The 24,837-nt window shown below is 35.2% G+C and overlaps 1 protein-coding gene across 1 annotated transcript in view; it reads left to right on the forward strand.

Annotated features, from left to right (window-relative positions):
- Positions 1-24,837, forward strand: part of Trdn (triadin) — a 322,095-nt gene that overhangs the window by 53,180 nt on the left and 244,078 nt on the right. The window contains exons 3-4 of the mRNA XM_051175313.1: positions 17,033-17,194; positions 18,232-18,264. Coding sequence (XP_051031270.1) covers positions 17,033-17,194; positions 18,232-18,264 — 195 coding nt within the window. The remainder of the gene's footprint in view (positions 1-17,032; positions 17,195-18,231; positions 18,265-24,837) is intronic.

A 24,837-nucleotide genomic window follows, 5' to 3' on the forward strand; every position in this document is an offset into this window, starting at 1 on the left:
AGGCCACACATTCCCTTTCTCTAGGCATCTTTGCTAGGGTTGTTATCATAGATTCCTAGGAGTTTCCATTGCACTAGGTTTCTACGTCACCCAGAAATGCCCCCCCCCATTCCAGTTGTCGTTCCCATTACTCTCTCCTTCCATCCTCCCTCTACTTGAACCCCCCTGTTCTCATTCCCACCTGACCCCGGTTCTCTCACAAACTCTATTCTATTTCCCTTTCCCGGGGAGGGCCATGTGCCCCACTCCCCCAGTTAGGACCTCTTTTTTTATTTGCCTCTCTTGGTTTGTGGATTCTAGCAAGGCTATCCTTTGCTTTACAGGCAATGTCCACTTATAAGTGAGTACATGCCATGTTTATCTTTCTGAGTCTGAATGACCTCACTAAGCATGATTTTTAATAATTCAATCCATTTGCCTGCAAATGTCATTATGACATTTTAAAACAGCTGATAAATACTCCATTGTCTAAACGTACCACATCTTCTTTATACATCCTTTGCCTGGGGGACATCTAGTTGTTTCCCACTCCTAGCTATAATGAACAATGCTGCTATGACCATAGTTGAACAAGTGTCCTTGTATGATTGAGCATCTTTTGGGTAAAAAAAAAAAAAAGGTTAAAAAAAGAGGAGTGGCATAACTGAGTGTTGAAGTATATCAATTTCCAATTTTCTGAGAAACCACCATATTAATTTCCAAAGTGGCTATACAAGTTTTCACTCCCACCAGCAATGGAGGAGTGTTTTCTTAGCTCCAAATCCTCACCAGCTTCGAAATTATACCTGTCAGAATGGCTAAGATCATTTAGCCGGACCTTAATGAGTCTTTTTAGTGATTCATCACAAGAAAAATTTTACTTCAATAAAATATTTAAAAAATGAAAACTACTTTTATATTTTTCAATAGTTTTTATTTGATATGAACTTTTACTAGGAATTAGTATGTATGTATCTCCATGAGGGCTCTTTTCTACTATCCTGAAATATTGAATATGTAATTATTAACATTTTCATAACACAACTAACAGTATAAGAAACGTGCTGAAGTTTATATCGAAGGCCATACTGGTTGCCACTGTGTCAAGTTACTCTCTCGGTCATTGCAACTGTTCATAAATACCATGAAACCATTGCAGTGTGTTCAGGGAGAAAGGAAAATTTATTTTCATTAAACACTTAAAGGCTTAAGGGGAAGAATTTTCAATCAGCAACTCTCCTAACTTCTCAATTTCAGAATTTGATCTGATTTGCCCATGCATCCTACTCATGAAACACAAGCAAATAATCTTTATACTTAATATGAATAGAAATTCCCCTTTCCTTGTCTGTGATATAGTATCTCACTTACTTTTGTTTAAAATTTATTATTTGGGTTATTCACTGTAATGAAGACAAATTTTAGGACACTGAATATAAATAAATTGAAAAATTATTTAAGTTCTCTATGATTTCTTGCAAAAATGCAACACTTGAACATTTCTCAGAAGCTCTTCGGTGTATCTGTATGGGTTGGAAGCAGTAGAAACACTTTGCCTGTACAGAGTAGGGATTATAATAGTGTAGCTTAGGCATTCCTGGGAGGTGACTAAACATCTTATATAGGGCTGATGAAGGTGTCTGCTGTTGAATGGAAAGTCAGCCTTCTGAGATTTGAGAGGGAAGATGGACACAGGAGAGTAAGGACCCATTGTAACATTCCTTTGTTCCTTACCAGCTCACGTGGAAGCATTTAGGTGAGCTATTGGTTGTGAACTGCTGTGCCATGCTTTAGAGATATGCGAATGAGACAGCTTGGCAGGAACTAGAGACCAAGCAAGATTTTGTACACAAGAATGGCCAAGATACTGGGGGGAAAATGTGAAAAGACTTGCCAAATGTAGCAAAAATGGCTACAATCGCACCTTACATTCTGTCCTCCTTTTTCCAGCTCCCAACAGTTACCTGGAAATTTCTATCTAGGGAAATTTGAGGAAATGTAGTTCTCCTTTACTGATTTCATAGGGAATGAAGTCTACACCTGCAATATCTATATAACTTAATAATCCAAAACAGGATGCTCTTGAGAGAGAAAGGGAGAGCTCTTAATAATTACAAGAGGAGGAAAGCCAGCATTCAAGATGTACAATCACCCTGCTGTTATGCTCATTGCCTTTACTTCTCCCCTGGAAAATGAATGCTGACAGACACTTGTGAGGAATAAAAGAAGTTTGGTTTCCTAGTAACAGAGACTTGGTTCTAATAAAGGTTGCTGGGGGTCTGACTCGAGCTTCTAGAGACTAAACCAGTAAGCCCTTATAGAAACAGGGTTGGCTGATAATTTGTGAGTCTCTGAGGACTAAAAATTGATTGAAATTTTTACAAATACCTTCTGTGTTTAATGAAGAGACAGGCTACTCTTTAAACAAATGTAAACAAATAGTGTTTTAAGAAACCACCTATGATTTTCCTCTGGTTCAGAGTATGTAGGAATGACTATAGCAATTTTAGTATTTCTTACACAACACAAGAGCCAGAGTCTACTATGCTTAGCACAACAGGGAAATGTTATCATACATTGGATCAAAGTATCTATCACTGTTCAGAAAATGTACCAGAAAACACTCATTTCAAAAACAGATAGGTAATTAGAAGAGAACGATCTCTGTGAAGAATGTATACCTGGCACAAAGGTGGCAATCACTCATAAAATGTAACTTAAATTCGAACCCTATTAGGGGCAAAGAAATTCAGTAATCTGAGAAGGATGGCAATGCTGTGATAGTATAAGCATGAATTTATTATGAAAGTCATGCAGACATCCCTCAAATGTGCCTTTTAAATAGATCTTCTAATGAGGTATGCCGTTTATCTATTGCTCTGGAAATTAATTCCCCTGAAGTTTTTCCTTTTCTTGGCATTTATCCCAGTTAAGCAGGTGCACTGCTTGTTTGGATATGAGTTTAGCAGAGTGAAAGTATTTGGGGGAAAATTCTCCAATTTAGTCCCAATTTGCTTGTCTATCAATTATCTATCTATCAATCATCTGTATATGTACCAAATCATCTATATATCCATCTATCTGCCAATCATCTATCTCATCTCTCTTTCTGTCTATGTTCTACCTAGTTGCCTACATAACTGCAACTGTGTATAGAGAAACATTTGTTTTATGGATGTATATATACCTATCAGGCTGAATACAACACATTTTTAGATTTTATCAATTCTTATGTGTAGTGGGATTGAAAGTATGCCCAGTGTTTTGTGTGCTCCTTTCTGTAATTCAAATATTATCTCAGAGTCCACATTTTCTGTCAGTGCTCCAGACTATCTTGTTCTTGAGGCCACTGTGACTAATAGGATGCATTTTATTACCCAGTTCCTGATTGCTGGGAAAAATACTTAAGAATCACAGGGTTCTATAGTCCAGTGATCCCTATCAGATACATTTTTCATGAAAAGAGGAAAAAGGTAATAAAATATGTTCATTTTCAATATGTACTTTTAACTATAAGATTATATAATTCCTATATTTTCAGTGTTGAATTTGTTTTTTGTTGGAGTTACGGTAAAACTAAATTTACATCACTACTTTTTAAAAGGTGAAAATCCTATATTGCCTAGGTGAAGAGTTGCAGAGTCCAGATTCCAATAATATAGAAACATGGATATTTTGTTTTGTTTCTTTGAGACAGGATCTCACTAATTAGCTGTGGATGTCCTGGAACTCACTGTGTAGACCATACTGGTCTTAGATTCACCAAGATCCACCTGCTTCTGCCTCCCAAGAGCTGGTATCAAAGGCGTGTGCCAACACGACCAGCTCAATCATTGAGATTTTAAAGATACACAATACCATATACTGATACTCACTTTTGGAAATTTAGCTATTATACAACATTTTATTAATTTGAGTGTGAACTTATAAGAATACACACATGCAGGTCATAGGATGCAATATGGAGGCCAGAGGGCAATTTTTAGGAGTTTTCTCTCTATGAAATAGGTCCTAGAAATGGACCATTGTACATGTCATGGCAGCAAGTGACCTTACCTACTAAGCTATTATTGTAACTTTTTATTAATATTTATTTATTTATTGCAATCACGGCTGGTTGTATCCAAGGTCTCTGGACGTTCCACATTCCAGCAGGCCTGTCCCTGCCTCCCCCAGGCAGTGTCAGGGGTGGGCTCCCTCTTGTGGTATGGGTCTCAAGCTGCATCAGTTATTGGTTAGCCAAGCCCACAATTTCTGTGCCATCTATATTCCAGTACATCTTTTTGGCAGGTTGAAAGTTATATGGCTCGGTTGGGCTCCTAATCCCTTCTGTGTAAATAAATCTTTCTGGAGATGGCCAGTTTAGGCTCTACATACCCCATTGGTTGGAGTTTTAGCTGGAGTCATCTTCATAGATTCTTGGAATTTCCATTGCACTGTCTCTCCATCTTTCCCACCTGAACCCTTCCATTCCCAATTCCCCATCCCCTCAATCACCACCCACAATGTCTATTCTATTGTAATTTCTTACTGTATTACTTACTATTTACTAGTATCAATTTTTGAAATTGTATGTCTCTCAATTTGTGTGTTCTCCATTGTTCTGTTCGTATCCTTGAAGAGCCTCCACATTGACTTCTGTAGTGACTGCTTCATACTATTATACTACTGTTTAATGTATACTAATAAAGTGTGTACACTACACTCCCATCCTTCATGTTTCCCATTCACACCTCTGGGTTTTGTAATTTTCATGATAGCTACCCAATTTGGGTGAGTTGATTGTCACTGTTGTTTTTTATATAAATGTATTTGAATTTCAATAACAGAATTTTTAAAAAATTTTAATATATGCTTTGGTCATTTTTACTCCATATTCAGGTATCTATTTCATCCATTTATTTATTGATGGGTATTTAGGTGGTTAATTTTTTACTTCTTAATGTATTCTAGCTAATAATCCCCTTTCAGATGTATAGCTGAGAACAATTTTCTTCTGTCTGCTGTCTCTTCATTTACTGTTTCCTTTGTTGTACAGATTATTTTTTTTTAGTTTCATGAAATCTCATTAACCATTTGTTGGTTTTATCCTGAGCTGTTGCATGTAATTTTATGTCTAGTTTTACATGTTAATTTGTTTTATTCTAGTGGTTTCAAAATTTTAGGTTCTATATTAATACCTTTGCTTCATGTTTTAGTTTGTTAAATTTTATATTAGTTTTTGGCATATAGTATGCAAAGTAATGGGTTTCATTATTCCACTTTTCATGTGTGAAGATATGTATGTGGGTAGTGTAGTGTGCATGTGTTTGTGTGGATGTATATACACAAACACATTTGTGTACAAGTCAGAAGTTGATTTCTGATGTCTTCTTTAATTACATAATTAATCTTATTTTTGAGACAATTCACTTACTGGATTTGGATTTGGAGAGCATTTATTTGGCTACATAGGCTAACTAATGTACCCCAGTTACCTGTCTCTGTTACTCCAAGGTCTTGAGTTTAAGGCACTGAAATCCATTATATGTGGTAGCTGGGATCCAAATTCAGGTTATCATGCTTTAAGAACAAGGACTGCACCCAATCAGCCATTTCTCTAGTTATCCATATTTATGCCATGTCATTTTGATTTTGTTGCTATGTTTTTGTAATAAAATTGAAATCAAACATTGTGATACCTCCAGCATCCTTCTTTTTGTTCAGGATATGTTGGCTCTTGGGGTCATTTGTGCCTCCAGATTAATTTTATGTTTAAAATACCTATTTATGTGGACATTTTCCTTGGGACTTTTAAGGGACTTTGTTAAGTCTATAGATTTCATTGGTAGATAGATATTTTACAAAAATAATTCTACCAATTCATGAGGTTGGAGAGCTTACCATCTTCTGGTGTCCTTCTCTACTTCTTTAGCATCTTCAATTTTTTATGGTAAAGTTTTTAATTTCTTTGATTAGGTTTATTCTTGTACATATTCTTACAACATTTTCAGAGTAGTGTAAATAGAGGTGGTTTGTTTTTATTTCTTTTTTTTAGCATGTCCAATATTAGTACATAAAAGCTGTTGATTTTTTATGCTAACTTTGTAGCTTACTACTTTGTTTAAGATGTTTGTTATGTCTAAGAGATTTGATGGTATTTTGAAGGTCTTGTAAGATCATAGCCTCCACAACCAGAGATAATTTGGCACCCTGTTTGCTATTTATAACTCTTCCATTTTTTTCTTTTCTTCCTTGCTTTAATTCTTGGGGGGTTTTCAAATATAATGATACTTAGTAAGAGTGGAGACAGGAACACTCTTGTCTCATTCTTGATTTTAAGAGAAATATTTTCAGATCTTCCTTACTTCAAGTAATACTTATCATAGGTTTATCAATATAGATTTTATTGCATTGTTTTATTTTCCTTCTGTTCATCAGAGCTTTTAGACATGAAGATCTAAAGTCCTTTAACAAAGTCCAACTTTTCATTTATTGGGATGATCATGTGATTTATTTCTTTGGTTATATTTATGTGCTGTACTGCATATTGCAATGTATACATTGGAACAACCTTGCATACCTACAACTAAGCCTGTTTTGTCATGGTATATTACCTTTTAAATACATTAATAATCTTGGTATGCAAAAAAGGTGAACCTTTTTATCTGTATTGATCATGATAATTAATGTTTTGTCTTTTTAGTATATTTACACAATTGACTAATAGACTGATAAAGTTATATTGGTTTTGTAAATGTTTTCTGGTATTATATTGATCTCTATTTTATAGACTAATTTGAAGAACATTAATGATAGTTCATCTTTAATGTATTGGAGAATTCATCAGTGAATCCATCCTATCTAGGATTATTTCTAGTTGGGAGGCTTTATTATTTTTTCAAGCTCATTGATTCTTGTAGGTATTTTTAAGTTGTTTAAATCATCTTAATTTGAATTTGGGAGGGCATAAATGCCTTTAAATATATTCAGTTGTAGGCTTAAAAATTATCCCTTAAAAAGCTATACTTTATTACCATCTGTTATAATACTATATATTTAATCTCTAGTTTTATTTTTAATTTTATTAATTTATGGTCTCTCTTATGTTTTGTTTCGTTAGGTGTATAAATATATTAACAGTGGTAGGATTCACTTAATGGAAATAATTTTAAAGCCATCTCCAAGATAAGACCACAAAATGTTAATGGTATAGATATTTTTTGTTCATCTTAATGTTTTTATTCACATCCCTAATTCCTGAAACACATTGTTCAATAAGATTTCTATCTTTAAAATTGAAGCTGTTTGTTAATTTATTTAATCATACAAAACAGGTGTTATGATAGTGTTGTCAACTTCACAGAATCGAGAATCACATTGAAGATTTAACTCTCGACATGCTGGTGGGTGATTATCTTGATTTTATTAATTGAAAATGGAAGATCGACTCACTTGAGTGTCATCATTCCCTAGTCAGGATCTTAGACTCTAAATATGAACAAAAGGAGCTGAGCCCCTCCACCCATGGAACTCATGGACTTCAGTCTGACAGGTGGGGAACCAACATAGGCCATACCAGGGCCCCTGAGCATGGGTGTCAGCTAGGAGGACTGGGCAGTCTATGGGGCCTCTGGCAGTGGAACCAGGGTATATCACTAGTGCACGAAGGGACTTGGAGAGCACATTCTCCATGGAGGAATACTCTCTCAGCCTAGATACACAGCGGAAGGCCTAGATTCTGCCCCAAATGACTTCACAGTACTTGATGATCCCTCATGGAAGGACTCACCCTCCTGGGAGTGGATGGAGGATGGGATGGGGGGAGGGTCAGCTGGGGCATGGGAGATAGAAGTGGGATTGATATTAAAAGCTTCAAGCTCCTGCTTCTTTGACTTGGTTATGGTATAGTTCAGTTGTACTAATGATAATCTAAGTGTTTAAGAGATGGCTCAATAATTAATGGCACTTGCAGAGGACCAGAAGGGTTCCCCTACATTGGATGGCTCATAAACCCCTGTAACTGTAGCCCAGGGGGAATCAGACATTCTTTTAGGACCTCCACAGAAACTAATTTCTCTGTGTTTGTCTAGATGTGTCGGTCTCTGTCTGTCTGTCTCTCCCCAAAACACAAATGCACATTTAATAAAATTAAAAAAAAAATAAGAAGATAGTATCTGTATTATTCATTCACACTGTCTCTGTTTGTTTGTTTTTAACTTATAACACCTAAGTAAGCAAGCTATTCCATGAGAATAACTTTTAGATTATTTTATCAGAGATGTTATACAAGACAAGTACAATGAAAGTGTTGAGACACTGTGAACACACATCGATATCCTAGAACCCTCACTTTTTCCTCTTTTCCTCACTCTCCCCTGTCCCTTTTGTTAGGCTTCTTCTTTCATGTCATGGGTACCTGTGTAATTTCCTGTTTCTGTAAGATCTAAGGCCCACAAATGAGCAAATGTGACCCTTTTCTTTCCGAGATGAACTTTGTTTAATTGCGTTGATATTTTGGATCTCTTATGCCTGGAGAAATTAACGTTGTTTCATTCTAGCTCGGGAACAAACATACAACAATTTTTAATCTACAAATACTTGTTTTTTTTCCATTCCTTATTATACACATGAGTCAAAAGATACTTCATTCTACGTGAAGCATGGGCATGGAAAAATATAATATCCTGCCTCCTAAAATGATGGCCATTGCTAACATTCTTGTAATCAAAGGTAGTATGAGCACAAACAGAAGAAATTTATCTAAAGAAACACTGATGTCCCGAAGGGCCATGAAAACTACCTTTTATGCTTTGGTTTGATGACAAAAGTCTGGCATTTTATCAAAAGGTGGTTGGAAGGATTGGCACAAAGCCAACTGGGAAAGGCTACAGGAAAACCTTGTTCTATTTATTTCTGGATCTCTGTTGTCATCATTCTTTCCTATGACAGAAGCCCTCTCTAATAAAAGTCTTATGACTTACCATCAGATAAGATGAGATGTTTATGACCAATGCTCACACACATAGGCAGGGGGATTATAATATTAATTGGTATATTCTGGGTAAGGGGAAGCTATCTTTAGCAGAGTTTCTAATTTCTATGGCCCACCCCAGAGAGAGACATTCTGGTTTGTAAAGCATCCTTCATGGGGTGAAACACAGCAGGAGAATGAAGAGCAACACTAAGCATTCTAAAGTATCATACTTTGAAGTATGATTTTCCTGAGTGCCGATAGTTGTATTGTGCCTTGACATTCCCCAAATGATTAACTGTAACCTGTAATTGAAGATAAAGCAAACCCTTTCCATATAGAAAGGACATTAACTATTTTTCTACTAGCGAGAGTCTCATATTTTTACATGCTTAGTTTTTAAAGTATAATATAATTCCTAGTGTTCATGGACTAGGTAAAAGAACTCAAACATTGTTTATGCCTTTGCCTGAAATACAGAAAGGCCTCTATTTGGCATGGTTCTAGTGCCAGTTAGCTGGATTATTTTAGACTTAAATATTTGCAGCACTGGTTGCTGGTATCTGGAAGCAGTTAGTGAAATGTACTGATATTTGCATGTAGTCATGTTCATCATTGCCTCAAAAGTAGCAGCTGAGTGATAGTAGGGTTCATCTAAGCAGACATTGTTAAATGACTGAAGTTAAGGGTGAAGGTACATAGGAAATATCAAACGAAGAGAATTTTAAAAGCAGAGGTTAAATATCCATGCCTTTCCTATTATAAAAAATATTGCTCATTTATTTAAAATTATGGCGTCTTTCTATAAATATGAATATGTTGTGACATAAAGTAAGTAGAAGAGAACAAAAGAGAGATGGATGTAAGGAGACTAATGATTATTTTTGTTTTTGCTTTTATGTTTTGTCTCTTTCCAGGTTGTTATTTCTCAGTGTGTATGTAATGCAGTTTTGACCTAAGAACCTTACTTTTACAATTAAAAATATGGGAAGAATCGTCACTAATTTTTGCTATCACATTATCATCATGAGTAAACAATGACCCTGTTTTTAGTGGAGGCTAGTTCAAAGACAAGCAGAATGAGCAAATACCCAGTATTCTGTCACCCTTTCAATCCCAAGTAGTGATTTTGACATTAGTTAAACTTGCAACGGTATAAACAGAAAGAAAATTATGTTATGCTCAAGGGTCAGCACTTGAACGCAAGCAAAAGAGCTGTGAGCATTAAAAGGAACAAATCCCCATGTTTCAATATTTTATTTAGAAACAGGAGTGCATGCAGCTTCTCTGCATTTCTTGGTCTGTGGTTCTATCTTTCCAAACAGTTCAAAGGTGTGACTACTCGGTGGAGGAAGGCCTCAGCCAAGAGTTTTAGCTTTGAAATACTAATTTGCAGTAGAAGTTGGATGTGGTGAGTGGCTGATTGCAGATAAACACACACACACGCACACACACACACACACACACACACACACACACACACACACACGCATGCACACACGCATGCAAAATCTGCTTTGAACATTTTCTTTCGCTGCAAAAGAACACAACTGTATGGCTCTGGAGGGAATGGATCAGTTGCTAATATCACCTGTTCTAAGATAACCTCCTACAAAGGATGTTCTTTGTAAATATATGCGTCTCAAAACTGTCCCATTAGTACTCTAGTTGGAGAGTGCCCAGCACCTTCCCTCTCCCTCCAAAGACAGTAGGCATGCACATGGTGCATCTACATACACACCGACAAAAATCTCATACACATGAAATAAATGAAGCTTTCTATTTTTTTTTTTTAAAGGAGAGTGTACGTATGCCTATAAGGTTCCAGGGGTAAGACTCTACCTAGGCTATATGATAGATCACTTGACACATTTAGAACAAAAGGACAAGGAATTTTCAGGAGTACACAAATAGTAACTAAAATTAATAAATGTTAATTCTCACCAGAAAGCAGAACAGTGATTTTCTATTTTGTCATTTCACCAGGGAGAAATAGATGTTTAGAATTCTTTCTCTTGCCTAGCTTGAGCATTTTGGAGGCAAAGGGAAGCCTCTTCCAAGTCTGTGAGGCAGGAAGGAAGGGAAGTGCTTGCCTTTAGAAGGTCGTTGCAGGGACCAGTACAGTTGTGCACACGCGTTATTACTGATCCATGCCTGGCAAGGGACTGCAGTTATGCCTGCAAAAGGCAGTTATGCCAGATTTTCCATTGACTTTTCCCACTCCCTGGTAAAGTGCATGTTTAGCTCATGAAGAGGGACAACAGCTTTCCCTGAGAATTTCCACTCTCCCTGAGCATGCAGACTTGGAGGTCATAGAAATAGGACAAACTGGAATTTATGGTCATGAATTACACGCAATCTCCTTGCAAGCTGCAATTGCCTTGTTCCACCTGCCGTCTATCTTCCCTCTAGCTCCGACCCCAGACAACATGAAGACATCTAAATCCCTCACAGACACTGAGTTATATAAAATCAAATCCAAATATTACATCCTATATATCTGAAGCAGTCATTTTACTTTTGTATTCAAACCCTAAATGCTATTCTGGGAGACAAAAGGATTGTATGTAATATTCAATCTACTTATGTCTAAAATTTCCTTAGTCATTTATTTTTTTTATCTTGATATATAGAGTTTTTGTTGTTGTTGTTCTAGTCCCCTCTAACACTAATATTTTTGTCTTCTTTCTTCTCTTTTTATTATCCCATTCTTTTATTTATTTGTTTCCCATCTCCGTCATAAATTCTTCTAAACTACCCACAGTCCACTAGTAAGCAAGTCTGACTATCTGAAAACAAAATGAGAAGACTGAGGAAATCATAGTGTGAAAAATATAAATAACACTGTATTCTTCCTAATAGCCTCTCTTCTTGCATTTTAGACTGATAAACTCTTATGCATATAAGCTAAATTTATTCTGTAATCTGGATATTGCTACTGCCACTTTCCTAATTAGGGTTATTTTTTTTTTATTTTTTTTTCTAATTAGGGTTATTATTGCTGTTATGAAACACCATAATCAAAAGCAAGTTGAAGAGGAAAGGGTTTATTTGTCATATACTTCTGGTTATTAATTCAACAATGAAGGAATCAGGATAGGAATCTACAGGCAGGAGCTGATATAGAGATATTGGTGGAGTGATGCTTACTGGTTCACTCTTCATGGCTTGCTCAGCATGTGTTCTTAGAGAAGCCAGGTGCATCAGCCTCTGGGTGGCTCCACCCACAATGAGCTGGGCCCTTACCCATCAATTGCTAATTAAGAAAATAAGCTATGGGCTTGCCCACAGCCTGATCTTACAGAGACATTTTCTCAATTTGAGGTTTCCTTCTTTCCAACGACTCTAACTTATGTCAAGTCGACATAAAACTAGCTAGCACGGCCATTTCTCTCAGCTAAGATTTCCCCTCAGGCAATGATTAAATTGCTCTGGCCAAGGCCCCAGTGTCAGTTGTTAGAATCCTTTAGCTGATTGTTAGAGGCATATTAAATATTTAATTTTCTGAAAATCTCCAAGATTTATCATGTAAATCTGTTTATTCTTCTACCATAACTCTACCTCATTCTGTTTTATAATTATCTCTTTACATGCTTATTTTATAGTTTGTGAGTCTATAAGAGAAAAATAGTTTGCTGTTTTTATTTAATTCTCCCTATTGTTCTTGGGCCATTATTAAAATTGCTAAACAGATAGAATAATAATTTATATTTCTGCTTGATATGAGTAGACAAAAAAAGTCTTCTGTCCATAGGTACATATAAATAATGTTGCTTGCATGTATGTAAGTTTAGGATAGACCATTTGGCATTGGATAACCCATCATGGGTCATGGCCTAGTGAAGACTGATTCTTCTATTTTCAGCAGTCCTCAGTCGCCTGTAGCTCTTCATCTAGATGTAGAACCTTGTGAAATTTCCCTGATCCACCTTGGTGTGTGAACTTGTGTTGCAACTGTTCAGATTTTATTTATGAAACCGTTGAGATTCCATGGGCTCAGCTTCTCTGTCACAGCTAGAAGGCAGTATTCCACTGTAGCCTACCTGATCTTCTGTTTGTTTTTTTTTTTTTTTTTTTTTTACAATCTTACTATCTCTTTTCCAAACTGTTTCCTGAGCCTTAGGTGTAGGTGCTGTATTGAAAATTTATCAGTTATGGCTGGGCACTGCATAGCCAGTTGTTTTCTGAACTGTGATTAGTTATTGATTTCTGTAATAGTCTTCACATGATGTGAAAAAGAACCTCCTTTGATGAAGGGTGAGGAATTACACTTATTTGCGACTACAACAATAAGTATTTAGAATGCAGTCAGGGTTACACTGGTTTAGGAAACAGAGTAATAGGTTCTCCTCTAAGTTCAAAGGCCTCATCAGCCACAGGTATAGGTATTTCCTATACATATCCTATATAGGGATCCTATGTATATGTGTGTAGATCCTACTAATTCAATTGAGATAATCCCAATAAGTATTTTATTGATTATTTATTTATTTATTTATTTATTTATTTTTGCCAGTAGTGTTTGGTTTTACCTTTGGTCTCTGGGCTATCTGGTTTCTGGATCATGGTTACTGAAACAGTGTTAGGTATGGATTACTTCTCCTGGTGGGGGCCTTAAGTCAAATCAGGCATTCGTTGGTTACTCCCAAAGCTTTGTACAATTATTGCCATGGTGTCTTTTGCAGGCAGGCAGCATTGTAGATCAAAGATTTTGTGGCTGGGTTGGCGTTTATGACCTTCTCTGGTAACGTGCTGAGTGCCTTCCCATACCAAAGACACTAGAACACAGGGGTGAAGGTTGTGTGTAGACACCATCTCAAATTCTCCATGGTCCCTGAGTTGTGTTGGTGTTGTCTTCAGCAATGAGGCCTTACTGTCAATTCACAGAGCGCTATCTACTGTTTTGTCAACAGCCTTGACTGTTTGTGGATTTCCATGTGAACTCTTTGCCACAGAACTCAATTGTATGTAATTCTATCTGTACTAGGAACTTTGATGACAAGAGATGGCTAGCTGAAACTCCTGTCACCTGAATCAAGATTATCCCTTTTTAGAGGTCACCAATAATAGTTTTAATTGCTTTGTGTATAATATCATTATTATAATATGGTTTCTATGCTATCTGTAAACTATCAGTTTTAAGGGCTGTCTTAAATATATGTGTTAGATTTTTAAATAAACTAACTGCTTGGTTGAAAATTAGAAGTCAAGTCTCAAGCCGGAAATATTACCTTCATGAAAACACCCAGATCTTTCTGTATTCTACTCTTAGAGGTGCTAAATACCTCTATTGTGTTTAATTTTAAGAATAATCACTATTTTCTTAGACTTTATTGCTAAATTTTTGATTTGTTTTGTTTTTTTTTTTCAAGACAGGGTTTCTTTGTGTAGCTTTGCACCCTGTCCTGGCACTTGCTCTGTAACCAGGCTGGCCTCGAACTCACATGGACCTACTTGCCTCTGCCTCTGGAATTAAAGAGATGTGCCACCACTTAGACGTAAGGAGGCACGATGCAAAAATAGTTTCTAATCTATTCAAAAATGAAAAATCTCATCTTATTGCAGTAATTTTCCACCAAGGGAAGATATCAGTACTATCAGGTTATCATCCCCCCCCCCCCCAGAGCAGTAGATCTAGACATTCCTAATGCTGCAACCCTTTAATACAGATCCCATGTTGTGGTGACCTGCAAACATGAAATTGTTTTTGTTGTTACTTTGTGACTGTAATTTTGTTAGTTGTGAATCATAATGTAAATATCTGATATGTGACTCCCATACAAGGTCATGACCCACAGGTTGAGAACCACTGCCCTAAAGAAACCATGAGCTTTAAAGTTCTCTCATGAGTTCTTATCTCCTATCATTTATCCTTCTCTTTGTAGGATCTGTAAAATGTATCCTTCCCACTTCATGTTCACTGAAAACAAAACAAAGATTTAAAATCCCTTTCAAATAGCTCTTATTCTTTTTCACTGGCAGTAAAGAATACTCTCTGCCTCCAAATTCCTCTCAGGATCTGAACATATTCTACTGATGTTGTGTGTGAAGAACCTCTGCATACATGCTTAGCATTCCTTACATGGTCTGGCCATCCTGTCTTCTTTTCTCTTTTTCTAACAGTATCATTTGCCACTTGAAAACTATTTTTGCCAAGTGATTTCTTCACTTGGTTTTTCACACTTCACATTCTCCTGGTCATTCCTCTTGCCCTACCTTAGGTCCTCCTGCTTCCCTACTCGCCATTTCTAATGTAGCCCCCAGACTTCTAGATACTTCAGTCTTTCTGAGTTTTCTGTTTTAGTGGTCTTACTGAACATCATGACAAATAGCTTCCATCCTTTGTGTGCTTCCAAGTTCCTAATTAAGTTAGAAATTGTTTTCTATAGATCAGAGTGAACTGACTACACATAAGCATCACCGTAGCTGTATAAAAAGATCTCAGCCATGTTTCTACCTCGTTTTCCCCTCAATCCAGACCAAACAAAGAGCATCCTTATCCAAGCATCCTTATTCCAAGTAGATGCCACTGCCATACCTCTAGTGTCAGCGAGATGTATACTTATTGTACCTTTCCATTCTATGTCTCAATTATTTCAATTGATTTGTGTTTTATTTGTTTGTTTGTTTTGTTTTGTTTTTTTAAGCCTAGAATTCCTTACTTTCTCACATGTAAGGGCAGAAGAAAAAGCACTCACACACACGCTGTGAGTTGTACCTTGATGAGCATGTTACACACATGTCTCCTAGTCTGTGCTGTACCACGATCATCCCTAGCCTAAACTATTCTTCCCTGTCTTCCTGTTTGTAACCTGAGATCATTTCAGCCTTCAGACCTGCTCAAATCTTCCTGAGACTTCCTATCTTAATCAGGGTGAAAGCCTGATTTTGGAACACTTAACCAAAAGATGATACAATACATTGATTTAATTCTAATCTTTTAAATATATCAAAGGAAGAAGATAGTTGAAAAGCAAAACTAGTTTTTAAAATTCAGAAAAAAATTACTCTAAAACTTAATTATATATTAATGAAAGCTCAGGTGTAATTTATACTGTGGCTGTACATAATCACTCAAGCAGATATTAGAAACTACTTTCTGACTTTAGAGAAATTTTCATATAATCAGAATACTGTTTTATAAATCCTAATATTTTGTTTATTTTTCTTATTTAAGTTCTCATTTTAGAAGATTAAAAAATCTACCAAGACACAATAATAATGTGATTTGTAGGCTTCTGTTTTACCTAATTCTATTATGGAAGTTACTAGAAGTTTAAGTTTAAAGGGTTTACATTTAAACACTTTAAGATACTAGAATTTTAAAAGGCTTAAATGTAATATACTTCACTCTCTTTGACAAACTAACCACCTTGATATCTCCAAGATTTTTCTCATTGTTTTACAAATTATAGCGTTTTACTATATGTATGTATGTATGTATGTATGTGAGTCTAGTCAAATTTGTAGCCATTCTTTGAAAATATACATGACCACCTTCTCCATGATACTATGCTGTATCCTGTGGGCCAATGACTATTTCAATCTTCCTGAACAAGTATAACTCAGTGACTTTAAAACTTGTGTAATGAAAATGTGTATTATTTAGGGCTGGAGAGATGGTTTAGCAATCAAGAGCACTGGCTGCTTTTCCAGAGGTTCTGATTTCAATTCCCAGCAACCACATGGTAGCTCACAACCACCTATTATGAAATCTGGTGCCCTCTTCTTCCAAGCAGGCATACAAGTAAGCAGAGTAATGTATGCATAATAAATGAATATTAATAAGAGGAAGTATATTTTTTCATTTTTTTCTGCACTTCCTTTAGTTTATAGTCTTTAGTAAGGTATTTTTTTTTTTTTGGTAATTCTTTAATGCTTAGTACCAGATGTTTTACATTACTCCTTTCTTTTGTGTGTGTGTATATATACATATATATGTGTGTATTATGTATTTCCATGCTATTTCATTAACGTAGTACAGCAGGATATGTTTTCCATTTCTGCATAAAACATAGCCTAGATATATTTCTGGAAAACAAACTTTCTTAAGTTATCAGGCAATGACCTAAGTTTCTCCTTTGTTTTAATGTCCTTTAGCAAGCTCCATTGCCAAGATTGGCTCAGATCCTCTAAAATTCATAAATGATGCTACAGAGGAAACAACTGACTGGATCTATGGCTTCTTTTCTTTGCTGTCTGACATCATCTCATCTGAAGGTGATGAAGAAGATGAGGACACAGATGAGGACATTGATAAAGGTACCCAGGGCTCAGAGTCGTATCCAAATGCTATGACTTGGAATTGCAAACGCTTGACATTTGTAGGTGATGGTTTAGCCCACATGAGTACTTGGCCAGGCTAAACTAAAATGAATACACATAGAAGTACAAAAATCACTCCAATAAGCTGCCAAATAGAGTAAATCACTCTCCATTTGGCTTTAATCTTATAGTTTATTGGCCATTATGGAAAATATATCAAAATTAAATGTTGCTATTAGAGTGGTATTATAGCATGGATTCCTAATATAAATGACCATAAAACTGCAACAGATTACCCACTTACATGTTTATTTGAGACAGAATAGATATTTTTTTTCAAGTTCTAGAAGGGTTGAAACAAAAATATTAAAGCCAACCATAACATATTTTGTACATGTAAACCATAGTAACACTCAAATGGCCATAACCAATCTTAATAAAAGACCAATAAAAACATAAATCGTTTGAATCAAATGGAGGTACAGAATAGAAGGATACGTTTTAAATACTATACAAGTAAGTAGCTCACATATAATGAACGAAAGTAAACACAGGAGCAAACTGCATATAAGTTGGCATCTAGAGTTTTTGCAATGAAGAAAGTATAGTGATGTAGTCTACTAAAAGACATTTAAAAAATGATTACTCTTACTCATTCAAGATTATCCATTCAGTCTTACTGTACATGAATATTCTATTAGGGCCCCTTTTATGACTTTGTCTGAATTTATTTCTGTTTTGGTCCTGCACAAAGTGACAATAAACAGAGAAAATTGAAATTAATATGATGCATGAGCTATAATGCACTAACTTGGAGTGATGCCATGATTTTATTGAACTCATAGAATGAAACCATCTTAAATTCCAAAGATATATATATATATATATCTTTGGAATTTAGGTAGCAAAGTATGTAAAAATCGTGACCATTGAAAGAAATCACCTGCAAAAATTAATAAATAGCAAAATATGTGTAAATAGGAAATCCCTGCTACCAGTTACACTAATTTTCTATTTTTTTTTTCTTGGTTTAGGAGAAATAGAAGAACCTCCCTTGAAAAGAAAAGGTTTGTTTTGTTCATTTTCCAGCATTTTCTTTCTTTTGTAAATATGTATAATACTGATTTTGAGCATGGCTTTGATGCTTCTCACTTTCATTTTTACTTGACATGTTTCTTATATATGGTTTTGTTTAACAACAAGAGCATGTAAAGCTCACAATTAGAAAGGGCTGCTGTACCTCCCAGTGAGCTCATCCAAATAGATTTCAGTTGCTTTTTTTAGTGAAGGGTTTTGTCAGTATATTTGTATTCCTCTGTCTTTGTACAACCAATGTAGGTTGGGATTTTTTCAAAGACAGAGAATTTTGTAGCTGTGAAAATGGTCCAGAAATTGATGATACCCATATTTAGTTTTATTATGGTCAGATTTACTGAGTTCAAAAATTTATGCTCTTTCCTTTTCTTATTTTACTTTCAATAGTTTATATCTCAGATAATGAAAATGATACATAATAGCCTTCATAGTGTGGAGCATATGATCTTGGGGAGAAGTCATATCAGTATATGTATATATTGGCCAGTCCCAAAAGAAGAAGTAAGTTGCTTGGGATGTGTGGAAATGATGTAGAGCATTTTCTTATAGGCAAAGCAAGGGAGTTGGTGAGCAGCATGCTTTGGGGAAAAGTAGTGCATTTCTGAAACAAAGATTTTCCAACCAAGCATAGGAAATATCCCTGGAAATGGCGATGAAAACCAAGGTTACCAACCTGAATACATGTGATGTAAGTGAAAACTAGCCAATATTTTATTCCACTGCATTTGTTAAGTTGCAGATGCATATACCTATTAAAACCTTGAGTTATCCACTCAGGATAAGTTATTCTCCAAAGACCACTATGGGATCTTTGGGACTGAATGCAATCAATACATCCAGTCCAGACCTAGGTGTGAGTGAGCCATCAGAGCAGGTGGTCAATACCATATTGGTTGGAAGAAAATTAGAACATTTTATCTCCACCACAACAAAAAGAACTGAGTTAGTGAGGATCCAGTAGGGCAAAGTCATCCTGAAACAAATGTGATTTTGAAGAGCTATGAGGAGAAAGGCAATTATGCTGACCTCAAAAGGGAGGATGAGAATTGAAAAATTCAAGTCAGAATTGAGTTACCAAGTTCAAGCTTCGAAATTCTAGATTAACATGCAAACTTTGTGAGGACATGAACAGGGTCTTTTCAAGGCTGATATTTAATAGCTGTTGACCAGGACATAGAGAAATTTCAGTCAGGCTAATGAGCTGTTGCTTGTAAGGAAATGATAAGTCATGTACATGTCTATTTTAATTGTTGATAGAGAGAAAAAATCAAGTAGGAAAGTTATTCTTACTTATAAATTAATTACCAAATTTATCATAAAATAATAACTTACCATATATAATAATGTTTACCTTTTAGTAAAAGTTTCTTTCTGATATGACTTTTTCATTGTGATTAATTTAAAAATAAACTTTTGTGAGATTATCAGCATACAACATAGATCCACAAAGTTGTTCTAGTATTTTTCCTTCCATCACTGCCTTGATTCTTCAAATCAACAGCAAAAATCTACTGGTTAATTGTTTAGGATACTTTTCCAAATGCCAGGAAAGGCATAGGCATTAGTCAGGACAATCTAAGGAAATATATATATATATATATATATATATATATATATATATATATATATATATATTGAAGCATTGCATTGCATATTCAAAAGTAGAAAGATAATTGACTTTAAATTCAAAAGTCCCTTTTTAGTAGCCTAGAATGATAATCTTCTGACAAGAATCTATTGATTTCTACCCATCTAAATGACTCCATTAACTTGCTTTCCAGTACATATATATTCATTATTTAGCCATTATTTTATTTAACCCAGACAACAGTGTACTTTATTTGACACCCCAGTGTTTTCCTAAGGAATTTATTTAAATCACATAAAATTGTAATTCTATTTACTTTATATTTCTGTTGTTACCAAAATAAAAAAAGAACTCTATCACCTTGTTATTTATGAGTGAATCTTGCAATTCTAATTTGATGTGGAATAATGGTCAAGTCAGCTAGTCTCAAGGCTGCAAAGATTGATTATTAAACAGGCTATTAAAATGGATGAACTTTTTGGATGCTGTTTTGTGGCTTGTGTTGTGTATAAATATACCTTAGGGCATTTCATGTAGTATCTAGTGTCTTTATGTAATTGATGCATATTTATTTTCAAGTTTCCAATTTGAAAAAAATTTGGTCTTATACAAAACACTCCATACTGAGCATCCAAATTACTAATTCATGAGAAAATTATTTATATTATGTAGCTCTCTAAGTGAATTACCTATGAAAGTATTATATTATATAAAGGAATATTTTCTGTTCCCTGTTTGTCTAGTACTGTCTTGTTGGGCAGTCATCTTACACAGGAGTGTGAACTTTGGATGACTTCACACCTCCTGGCTTTCTAAGGAGTCTACAATTGTAGAGAATTGTAAAGGAAATAAGTACCATGCATATGGTTTCTTAAGTCTTGCCTGCCTCAAAATATACTACAGTAGGTTAAATTTGCAAGATAAAGAAATACATTTCCAATTTTCAAGAACATCAACCAAAAACATTAAAGTTGAAGGGTCTCTGGCTCTGTGTAATGTGTCTATTGGGTATACGAGAAGCTTGGTTGGTAGATAATTTGGTGTCCTAGAGTCAGTGACTTAGTAGAATCATGTGACAGGAGCAATGATGTCTCATTTAGAAGTTTTTTTTCCCCTTACTTAACTGGAAACACTGATGCTTAAAAATGACTTCAAATTTAGACTTTAAAAGGTTTCATTTTTTTTTTCAGTTATTTTCAATACTCATTCTTAGAAAATCCCTAACTATATCTACTTTGACACAGCCAAAGCAGAGAAGTTTAGGGACAGTAATCATGCCCCAGTTTAAACCAAGCATGAATTGAAGAGGGAGGGGAGGAGGAAAACAAACAAACAAAAGATGTGTTAAGTGAATCTGATTGCCACGTTTAATTCCTATAGATTAGTTCTATATTGTTCTAAATGAAATAAAACCTACCCTATCAAATTTTATTATGAAAATTTGGTTCAATTAGGAGGAAAACCTCCTCTTAATTCATTTAGCACAGCATTGTTCTGGTTGTCTTTGGAATAATGACAAAATAATTATGCATTATTTTAGGATCAACATTATGTGTACATATGAATATGTAACTATAATGTTATATATCCTAATCTTATTATTTATGAGTTTATTCTCCTAGAAAAAAACAAATACAATTATATGCTGTCAGCTAGACAAACTGAATGCAAACTTATCATGGTAATTAAGAAAGTAGTTTAACTATTTGCATTACTATTTAATTATTCTCTAAAGTAAAATATCAAACTTTGATGTTTCCTACACATATATTACATGAACTCCTACTATGTATGTATATATGTATGTATGTATGTATTGAGAAGGATCTCACTCTGTAGCCCTGGCTGGTTTGAAAATCAAGGAGACCTCTCTGCCTCTGCCTTCTAAGTGCTGAGAGTAAGATATGAAGTATTATGCCCATTTGTTAACTTCCAGCATTATACAATATCTCCAGAAAATAACTGAAAACATTAGATTTCATATGAAACTAGAATAAACTAAATAGCAAACAATAGAATATTAGTTTGCTTTGTCTCATTTGTGTAACATAACGCCAACATAAAATTACCATAGTTGATCCATATAACTTTAATATTTTCATATTAGCAACATTCTTCTGCATGAGTTACAAAATCTATTGCTTCCTTATTTCTCTCAAATTGTAAATTAAAACATGTATAATTAAAAACAAAGTTAAATTATATATGTGTTTTTGCAAAAATATAAAATAGATTTGAGCAATATTTTCAACATAAAAGTCTTTGCACATTTGCTAACATGGATGATATTTCTAATAAATGATCATCATCATCAACTCTAAAAAATAAGGTTAAATATAATTAAAAGAAGCAGTAATAAATAACACAAGAGAACACAGAATAGTTTTAAAATTTTACAATATACTAATTTTCTTTTCTGAGCATATTATAAAAGGTTCAACTGTGTGAAATCATTAGACAGAAAGTATTAGACATATCTGATAGTTAAATGGAGAGATAGATATAGTTGCCCAGTTTTCCAAATATACAGAAAATAAGTGATTCTGGAGGCAAGGTTATAAATATTTTATGCATATATACATTTTTGGTTTTATTTCAATATAAATTTAGATGTACATAAGGATTCTTAACACTTATATTTTTAAACGATGAAGGATTAAATTTACTGATGAGACATATTTCATTGAAACTATAAATCACATTTGTCCACAGACTCATGAGCTAATTTAAAAAATATATTTCTTTCAAATTTCATTTTTTAAAAATTTGGGATGTGTATTGTGTGTGTGTGTGTGTGTGTGTGTGTGTGTGTGTGTGTGTGTGTGTGTGTATTTATGTGCATATGTCCTCAGAGGCTAAAAGAGGGTTTTCAACCTTCTGGAGAGGGAGTAACAATTGATTTTTGAGATGCCTGGCATAGGTGCTGGGAACTGAAGTAGATTCTTGTGTAAAAACAGTAACAATCACTAACTGTCAATAAATCTCATGGCTACTTATGATATAATTAAAGCCCCATTAATCTCACAAATAGCATTTGATATCATTTCATTTTCAATAAAAAAATTTGATAATTATAATATGTTTTTTTACTTTTATTTATTTATTTAATACTTTTTTTTTCTCATTTTCCATATAACTTCCAGTTTGCACTAAGGCTCCATTCTGGTCCCCTTGCCAGAGGTCCCATAGACTGCCCAGTCCTCCTGGCTGACACCCATGTTCCAGGGGGCTGGTTTGGTCCTATGTTGGGTCCCCAGCTGTCAGTGTTCCCACTTGAACAGGTCAGCTGTTTATGTGGATTTTCCTAGCATGGTCTTGACCCTTTCGTTCACCGCTCCCCCCCTCCCCCCCCCCCCGTACCTGGATTCCAGTAGTTTAGCTCGTGCTTAGCTATGGATCTCTGCTTCTGCTTCCATCAGCTACTGAATGAAGGCTCTAGGATTACATTTAAGGTAATCATAATTCTCATTATAGGGGAAAGGCATTTAAGGTAGCCTCTCCACTATTGCTTACTTGGGGTCATCTTGTGGATGTCTGAACAATTCCCTAGTGCCAGATTTCTCTTTAAACCTGTAATGGCTCCCTCTATTGATCTCCTCTATTCATTTCCCCATTCAGTCTTACTGATCCCTCATGTTCTACTCCCCCTCTTCTTCTCCCCTCCTTTTTCTCCTCCTTCCCTCCTCCCACCATGATTCCAATTTTTTCAGGGGCTCTTCTCACTTTCCCCTTCTCCAGGGGACCCTGTATGTCTCTCATGGGATCCTCCTTGTTTCCTACCTTTTCTGGAGGTGTGAATTGTAGGCTGGTAATCCTTTGCTGCATGTCTCATATCTATATATGAGTAAGTGCATACATACCATGCTTGTCTTTCTGTGACTGGGTTACCTCACTTAGGATGATATCTTCAAGTTCCATCCATTTGCCTGTGATTTTCAGATTCCATTGTTTTTGTTTTTTTTTTTTTTTTTCTATTGAGTAGTACTCCATTGTATAAATGTACCAAATTTTCTGTATCCATTCTTTGGTTGAGGGGCATCTAGGTTCCTTCCAGGTTCTGGCTATTACAAATATGCTGCTATGAATATAGTTGAATGGATATCCTTGTTGTACGATGTGCATTCTTTGGGTATATGCCTAAGACTGGAATTGCTGGCTCTTGAGGTAGACTGGTTCCCATTTTCCCATGGAACTGCCTTACTGATTTCTGAAGTGGCTGTACAAGTTTGTACTCCTACCACCAATGGAGGAGCATTCCCTTTATCCACATCCTCTCCAGCACAAACTGTGTTTGGTGTTTTTGATTTTAGCCATTCTGACAGGAGCAAGATGGTATCTCAGAGCTATTTTAATTTGCATTTCTCTGATGGCCAACCGTGTTGAGTACTTTCTTAATTGTCTTTCAGACATTTCAGATTCCTTTATTTAAAATTCTCTGTTTAGTTTAGCACTTTTTAATTGAATTGTATGGTGTTTTGGTGACTAACTCCTTGATTTTTTTGTATATTTTGGAAATCAGCCCTCTGTCAGATGTGGGGTTGGTGAATATCTTTTCTCATTCTGTGGGCTGCTATTTTGGCTTGTTGATTGTATCATATGCCTTACAGTAGCTTCTCAGTTTCAGGAGGACCATTTATTAATTGTCAATCTCAGTATCTGTGCTAAGGACAATACTCAACATTATATAGAAAAACAAAAGACCCAGGATAGCCAAAACAATCCTGAATAATAAAGGAACTTCTGGAGGTATCACCATATCTGACTTCAAGCTCTAATAAAGAGCTATAGTCCTGAAAACAGCTTGGTATTGGCATGAAAACAGAGAGGTAGACCAATGGAATTGAATTGAAGACCCTTGAATGAATTGGCACAGGAGACCACTCCTTTATAATATATTCTTATCTAGAAGTTAATATAAGATGGTATGACAATATGTGAATGAAACCTAAAATTGTTA

This window comes from Phodopus roborovskii, unplaced genomic scaffold (genome assembly GCF_943737965.1).
Source record: "Phodopus roborovskii unplaced genomic scaffold, PHOROB, whole genome shotgun sequence".
In the NCBI taxonomy this organism is placed as follows: Eukaryota; Metazoa; Chordata; class Mammalia; order Rodentia; family Cricetidae; genus Phodopus; species Phodopus roborovskii.